General features: G+C 37.9%; 1 protein-coding gene across 3 annotated transcripts in view; it reads right to left on the minus strand.

Moving 5' to 3' along the window:
- The window catches only part of LOC135081224 (cytokine-like nuclear factor N-PAC), a 52,408-nt gene extending 48,274 nt beyond the window's left edge, over positions 1–4,134 (minus strand). For 2 of the 3 annotated variants that reach the window (XM_063975973.1, XM_063975972.1), the window contains exons 1-4: positions 4,029–4,133; positions 3,905–3,941; positions 3,453–3,535; positions 875–1,001 (exon numbers count right to left, since the gene is read on the minus strand). In XM_063975973.1, the coding sequence (XP_063832043.1) occupies positions 875–1,001; positions 3,453–3,535; positions 3,905–3,941; positions 4,029–4,063 (282 nt within the window). In that variant the 5' untranslated portion in view covers positions 4,064–4,133. Of the gene's footprint in view, positions 1–874; positions 1,002–3,452; positions 3,536–3,904; positions 3,942–4,028 lie in introns of all 3 variants that reach the window. The other variant, XM_063975974.1, reaches the window with a different exon arrangement.
- Positions 4,135–8,416: the final 4,282 nt, after the last annotated feature.

An 8,416-nucleotide genomic window follows, 5' to 3' on the forward strand; every position in this document is an offset into this window, starting at 1 on the left:
CGTGCTCACGGACCAGGCTTTAGTGCTGAGAAGAAACGCCGGAACAAACTCAGTCACCACTAGTTTCAACCGCTGCAACTCCTGTGTAGCCAGGATCTACAGCTTGACCGCCGATAAAAACCCAACCAGTGAAGTTCGTCCCGGGGGAAAGTTAAAACTGTCCATTGGACCCGCAACGAAATTAATCAGAAGAACATAGGAGTTCGAAGTTAAGATTCGACTTCAAAAGAGACATGTATCAGTATAGTGTGTCGAAAGGGTCTGCTTATTTTAAGGAATTGGTATGAAACAGAAAACATGTGTATTACTTTATCAAACCTAGTGAAGAAGGGCGCCGCCGTAGCTTATTAAGTGTCAGGGAACATAAACATCCTCTTTCGATGCCTTGATAAAAACGGTCGCATCACATTATTAAGATGACGCAATACATGCAAACTAAATTAAGGAATACTGTTTATGGTAAGCCCCTCCCGCCTAAAGCAGTCGGTCTCCTGGTTCTATCGCAACACTGGCAAAAGCATTGCGCTAAACTAACTTAAAGGATCGTTTTGTCGGTTTATTCCACTTTGATAACCTGGATTTGATCACCCAGGTCATCAAAGATAACTCCAGGCGGCACTTTGGTGTCCTTTGATCACGCAAGGATAAAATCACCTAGGTGATCAAATTGGACTTCTTAACCATGGTGATCAAAGGACACCAGCGTTGCCTGGAGTCCACTTTGATCACCTGGGTGATCAAATCCACCTGGATGACCAGATGAAAGTGGAATAGACAGTTTTGTCACTGAAAACGCCTAATGAGATGGGAATACATAGACCTGCACTGTGAATATAACAAAAAAATGCTTAATTGTGTTGTTTCTGCTACCTACCTCAGGATGTTCGATGAACTCCTCGATCTGGTTGACGGCCTCCTTGAAGGCGGCGGTCTTGCACGACTTGATGAGCTGCTCCTTGAACTCCTGGTACGGCTTAATGTTATTCTCCTCTATCCAGGCGCTGTTGGCAAAAGTTTCAGAACTAAAGTTTAAAGCGCAGTAACCCACTGAGGTGGGAAGCGGTCCAGCAGCGGAACGAAGCGTTTTAAGCACCGCTAAAGCTTCAACCACACCAACGCTTGCTGATCGCCATCGTCGACGCGATCGTTGGTGTGGTTGAAGCTTAAGGGTCGCCACACACGGGTCACACGAAAATGTATGTCGGCCGTTTGGTGTAGTGGTTCGAATCGGACTACTATTCCGGAGGTTGCGGGTTCGATTCCCGCACAGTACAAACATTTGTGTGCATAAACATATTTGTTTGTATTAGACTGGGTGTTTTCTATGTTTATTATGTATGTATTTACAAAAAAAAAGTATTTAAGTATGTTTATATCCGTTGTCTAGTACCCATAGTACAAGCTTTGCTTAGTTTGGGGCTAGCGGCGCAGTGTAAAATGTCCAAGGATATTTATTTATTTATTTATGTAAATATGTCGATTGTCGGTGCTAAAATCAAGTGACAGTGGACGGGGAACATAGATGATGGCCTTTGGGGCAGAAAAGTTCTCGAGTGGCGACCAAGGGCCGTAGTGTAGGCAAGCCCCCCACTAGGTGGACCGACGATCTGGTGAAAATCGCGGGAATAACCTGGATGCGGGCAGCGCAGGATCTGTCGCTACGGAAATCCTTGAGGAAGGACTTTGCCCTAAGCCGTCGACATGACCCAAGCAAGCCTAGTGTTAGTAGGCGCATGAGCCTGGAGGACCCTGGTAAAGTGCATCCCTAGAAACCTGCTTTGTATTTCGACCGTGTCTAAGCGAAGGATATCTTAAATTGATTGCTAAAGCGCACAATACACACGTATCATCGAGTAGGAAGACGTCGCAAATGTCGACACTTTTGTATCTTCTGGGTGGTATAAAAGGCCACCAGTGAATATTTTATTTTTACACATTCAAATTAAAATCAATCACTCCCTGCACACTGCACAGATGTAGACACTTTGTGTTCAATAAGTCCAATAGCTTCCACCTATCACTATTCTAAGACTCAGTTTCTGATGAAGTTCCCTGTCGGTAACAGTATCAGAAGTTTGTGCAGCCCTTTAGATTTTTTTATAATGTAATTGAATTTCATACATAAATGATATCTTATTGACACGATTTTCGTTCAAGTAACGACACAGAGCAGAGTAGTTTTGAAATAGCATCAATGGGTATACAGTGCATATATGTAATGATAAAAAGTATGTAATATTTAATTTTGTTAAATGCTTTTATTGTAGTTTTATGCTGTGGTATGTATTTTGTGATTTTATATCAATGTGTAATAAATTTCATGTTTTTCTAATTAAATTTTTCATGTTTTTCTTACTTCCAATACAATGACTATGACTCTATTTCTCTTTGCAAAACCTCCACCATTGTGGGAAATCAATTCCCTTAAACTTTTATCATCCTACAGTGTGACACCCACAATGCTTTATGGTATTTTTGTTTATCATATTCTGAATTATTCCATATACATAAGTAATGATAAATAATCTTGTAAAAAACGTATCAATAAATAACTAGCTGTGCAAACGGGTCGTACACCCGAAAATCCCTTAAACCTATGTAACATCGACATCATATTCTCACAACAACATTAGAATCCTTTGAGCCGTTTCAGTTTTATCAAAACACTGTTAAGGCTGATTTACTTGTATTAAGTAGTTCAGTACGTAACTTAATTTTTAGTGATCAACTAAATTTTAAGTCTATGTCAAAACATCAAGCTCTTGTTTACTTTGAAACTGCTTGTGAAAATGTGTTAAGTGACAAGCCCCGCCCACCAACATACCAGAAAAATTAAGTTAAAATCTAGTTACCTACTTATCTACTTAATATGTGTAAATCAGCCTTTACAAAAGAATTTTATATAAAAGATAAAACGACTTTGGTGGCGAATTGGTAGCTATAATTACAAAATAACTACTTCTTATAAAAGTAGATATTCATGCCCACGACAATATAGTTTTGCGGGATACTGTAGTGTAGGATCCAGGCAAAACTGAACTGCTGTGACAAACGTGTTTGAAATTACAAATTCAAACAGATTAGTTATTAGTGGATGTTTTTAAGTTTTAGTGCAGTCACAATTGAAGTTTGAAGCACTGGGTCCTGGCTGTAGTTCTATATTGGATAGAACTAAAGCCATATTAAATGCTTGCTATGCTATTAACACATATAAACCTTGTGAAAAATCAAGTGATCTCCAATTTATGGGATATTCAAATTAAATTTCTGAATGATCAAGCGACCCTATTTTGGGAGTCTCAGATTTCACGGACAGCTGGCAGATGGCAGCCCTACAGTAGATGCAAAGAATTTGTAGAGTATTAAAGATAACTAGAAAACCTGAAATAGCCCAACTGTATATCAGCAAGACATCATTATTGTAATTATATAAAAATGTTGAATTTACTCACTAGTTGTTAGTTCCAAAGAAGTAGATGCATTGGACATTTGTCGCCTTCTTAGGGAGCTTGAGCTCTGGAGTAGGAATGGCTACCTGGAACACCACAACCACATACAATTAGGTTATATGACACCAATCTCAAATTGGCAAGAAACATTTATTGTGTAGTTAATCAGAGTTAACACAACAAAAAGTACGCTAAGAAATTTTTATCGGATCTTATTACAAATTGGCCAAAATAGTGTTTTAGTGAAAACTTGTCTTGCGTGAAACAATCTGTAAGTAACGCTAGACTTTCCCGCCCATCTCTGATGTTTGATAACAGACAAAACCAATAACAATTAATGATTATTTATCGTAGAAACAATTCTACAAACATAAACCTAAAAGAACTTATGGAAAAGACCATAATATTAAGATTTTTCATAATCTCCGAAAAGATCAAAAAGCAAAGCCACTCACCCGGCCGGGCCAAGGGCTGAACCCCTTCATTTTAGCCCTGAAACAAAGTCATTTAGTTTATTACTTATTCACGATGAACAAACGAACAGCTTTTAGGTCAAAAAAATACAATTCTCCTACATACCAAACTAAATCACCAAGTTTATAAGGTTCCGACATAGTACACGACTGCCTTTCACAAATTTCCACGACGAACTAATCAAAGACAAAACAAACCCTGACTGTGATGACAAATAATACCACAGATATGGATAAAGTCCCACGTTCTGAAACGTCCAGTGGCGAAAATCAAAAACTAAATCCAGTATTGATGTTAGCGCCCTCCCGTAATGTCATTTAATAAGGTTGTCCAACGTGGCAAAAATCGAAACCACCGATTCGGTACGGTGGCGCCCCCCTGTCAATGTCACGGGTGGAACGTGTCAGTTCTGTGGTGTAGGACATCAGCTTGTCATGGTCTAGTGATGTAGACGTTGTTATATTAAAATCAATTTGCTCAATCGTTACACTGGATCGTAACGAAAACGGACCATTTAGAAAATCCTAATTTATCTTCAAGTACTTATTATTATTCTGTATAATGGCTTCAATGGTGCGAATTTAAAGTACTTAATTTAGTCTTTATTAGGTCAGACACCTTTGAAGACATGATAGACTATTTAACGGATTACTAATGTTTAGCCAAAAAAAATTCATTTGGCAAAACAACTTTGCAAATTTTTAACTAGCAAACGTTGTTTTTGCCATATTATTGTTTACCAAATTATTGTTTGGCAAAGTATGTTTTACCAAATGTTCCAATATATTTCATGATAAACAATTATTTAGAAAATAGAATGGAATACAAATTAGCTTGTGGTTACTATTTTGTTTAGTGGTTACTTAGTTAATGTAAAATTTATTTTTAATTCATTTTCATATATTTCATTCTTTTAATCCGTTTGTTCGCCTTCGCGCGTTAATGGTCACTGTTCTATCTAACCTACAGACACTATTTTCTGCAATACCTACTTTCTGCAACCATACTATTTTCTGCATTCTCTCTGTTTTACATAGGTAAATTTAAAATTTTCGTTTATGACATTTTTATCAATTTTATTAACCAAACAAATTATCAAATCAAATCAAATTAAATTAGTTTATTGCAATTGTACACACGGCTACACTGTTAACTATCCATTTCCGTTTTTGCTCTCGCTCTCATCAAATGGTGATTCTTTGCGATAGAACAAGACGACATGACAGGCAATGGATAGTTAACACTGTTGCCGATGGTACGCATATATTTGGAACATAATATTCGGCAAAATAAAACATTTGCTATACAGGGTGTCCCAGAATGGGTGAATCAAACTGCTAGAGGAGGTAGCTCTACTAAATGTACTATCCCTAAAAAATATGAAAAAAAAAATGAATTCGGATTTTTTTTTAAATAAAGTGCTCTGAACTCGAAATCTAGTCACTATTTTCAAAAGTTTGTTTACAGACAAACGAAGCGATCATGTACAATTAATATTAGTAAGAAAAAAGTAACTTAGACAAAGCTGATTTATTTCCACTTTTTAAAAAAAAAACATTTTTTTTGTTTCCTTACGCGCTTTATTTTTTTTTTCATATTTTTTAGGGATAGTACCTACATTAGTAGAGCTACCTCCCCTATCAGTTCCATTCACCCATTCTGGGACACCCTGTATAAACATTTGCCATAAAAAACTTGATCGAGTAAAATTTTGCCAAATGATAATTTGACCAAATGAATTAGGTGCGAAAAGTAACAGTTGCTAAAAGTTCATTGGGAAATGAAACTTTGGCGATAAGTTTTTTTTTTTTTTTTTTTTTTCCATTTATTTGGGACAAAAAACAGTCTTACAATGGGTCTTAGTCTAGAATTGCACTTATCTATCTAAACTATTGTATGACCAACAGCAATGTCCACATATTATAAATATTTTATTGAGAGCTTAGGTTTAGGGTAATTAAGTTTATACATCATTTCTTAAAAGTTATAAAGTAAGCAACTAAGTAGGTATACAATTCAAACAATACCGCGCACAAAGCGCAGCAGCCAGTCATCAGTGTAATTTAAAAACAAAACAAAAAATGAAAAACAAAAACCATAAGAATAAAATTAAGCTCAGCAATTAAACAGACCGTGCCATAAGGGTCCGCTCAACTGCTAAGCTGTAACAGGATTTCCTTCTTGAATTTACTAAGTTTGACGTTAAATAAGTCGATAAGGTTAAATTTATTATTATAGATCATGAACAATCTGTTAAAGGGTGATCGTTTGCCAGCATCGGTGCGATATTTCTTGATTGCAAACGTCTCAGTTGGCCGACAAGAACGAACAAATCAAAATAAGTTGTTTGCGAAGTGAAATTTGGCGAAAAGTAAGTAATAAAACGGAAAGATACCCTAATTAAGTGATCACTTATTTGCGGTCCAAAATTAAAATTCGAATAGTTTATTCAGTACATAGGCTTTTTCCAGTGTGTGTTACCACTGTTACCAGTGATGACATACGGCTCCGAAACGTGGCCTCTCACCATAAGCCTCATAAAGAAGCTCAAAGTTGCACTGCGTGCTATGGAAAGGGCTATGCTCGGTGTTTCTTTACGAGATCAAATCAGAAATGAGGAGATATCAGATATGTAAACGAACTAAAGTCACTGACATAGCCCGACGGATTAGCAAGCTGAAGTGGCAATGGGCAGAGCACATAGTACGCAGAACTGACGACCGATGGAGCAGAAGGTTCTGGAGTGGGCAAACGCAGCGTGAGACGTCCACCCACAAGGTGGACCGACGACCTGATAAAGGTAGCTGGAGGGCGCTGGATGCGGGCCGCTGCCAACCGTGCGATGTGGAAGTCATTGGAGGAGGCCTATATTCAGCAGTGGACGTCCTATGGCTGAAATGATGATGATGATGATAGGCCCTTTCCAGGGCACTTATACACGTTCCAAACATAGCTTGACCTACCACAACTTCGGGACAACATATTTTGTTACGGGCTGGTGCTGAGAAGAAATGGTGGAAGAACCTGTACTTTGAATTTATAAATAGGTAGTTCTATAAGAGATTGTGGTATTTTATTAACAATTATTGACATTTTAACACTATTCCCCAAGAATGACAGGCTACCTTTGTATGTGCCCAGTGAAGCTAATATGTAAGTAATTTAAAATATGGAAATATTAATTTACTTTGATTTATGTACAGTCGACAGCACATCAACCTATACATTTTTGTTGCAAAATAGCCTGTATTACAAAGAGATAAGACGCCACTATGTTTAGGTTGATGTGCTGTCGTCCGTACATTAAGCACAATGAAAATATTATTAGCAAATTAATTAGAATTAATTAACATTATAGAATAACATTTATTACTTTGCTTACGCTTACTAAATTACTAAACTAATTTATTCTACAGTCAAACTTTTTATAAATTTTACAAAATAACATTCTTTTCGGAATTAATTAATTGTGGAATCGAGACGCACGTTTCCTCCTGTTTTCTTTGCGATTGCAGTACGATGATACGATTATTTTTACGTTGCGGCAATCACTAACTAAAATTCGCTAAAATGACACTAATGACGTTTACAAAGTTTGTAAATTATTTTTTCATTTGGAAATTGAAAAAAAAACAGTGGAGTGGTGGATGGACCAAAGAGGATATAATTCACTACGTGATGGACTGCAGTGGACTGTGGACTGTGGAAAAGACCCGCCAATCGTAAAAGCGCGCTCTACACTCGCGGCGCGAAAGGCCGCGAAAGCCGCGAAACGCGTGTGTAGATGGTTTCGCGGACTTTCGCGCGTTCACGTTCACGCTTCGCGCCGTTCCCCGTTCGTTGTCGGTTTTTTGTCCCGCGACAAAGGTTCGCGCTTGGTTCACGGCGCGCGATCGCGAACGCAACTACACTCGCAGTTTTTCGCAATAGCTGAGAAGACGCCGTCGCAAGTGGTTGTGCATTATTGCGTATTTACTAACGTTCTTTTTTTTTTAAATGAGTACTAGGCATGTAATAATGAACTTGAGTTGAAATTTATCGAGTGTTTTCAATCCGAACCAATACTTTGGCAGTCCAAACACAAGGACCATAAAAATAAAAATAAGACCCATTATGCCTGGACGCGGATAAGTGAAATTTTGAATATTCCTGTGGGTGAATTGAAAAAAAAAAGGACTCACTTATGTCCAGTTATAGAACCTATAGAAAGAAAGTTAAGGATTCCACTCATAGTGGGGCAAGCTCAAGTGAAATATATAAACCCATTAAACATTTTTTATGTGTGTCTTATTTTTAATACATAGGTAATTGTAATACGATATAGCACAGAGCGTCACCGCAGCAACAATCACGTCGTCATCCATTGAGGCCGCGAACGAGACTGCGAGGTTTCGCGAGTGTGGAGAGACACATATAAACGCGAAGTGCACGGCGCGAATCGCGGCGTGAATTCACAGCAAGAATCGCGCGCGAGTGTAGAGCGCGCTTAACAA

The sequence above is a fragment of the Ostrinia nubilalis genome, chromosome 19 (assembly GCF_963855985.1).
Source record: "Ostrinia nubilalis chromosome 19, ilOstNubi1.1, whole genome shotgun sequence".
NCBI lineage: Eukaryota > Metazoa > Arthropoda > Insecta > Lepidoptera > Crambidae > Ostrinia > Ostrinia nubilalis.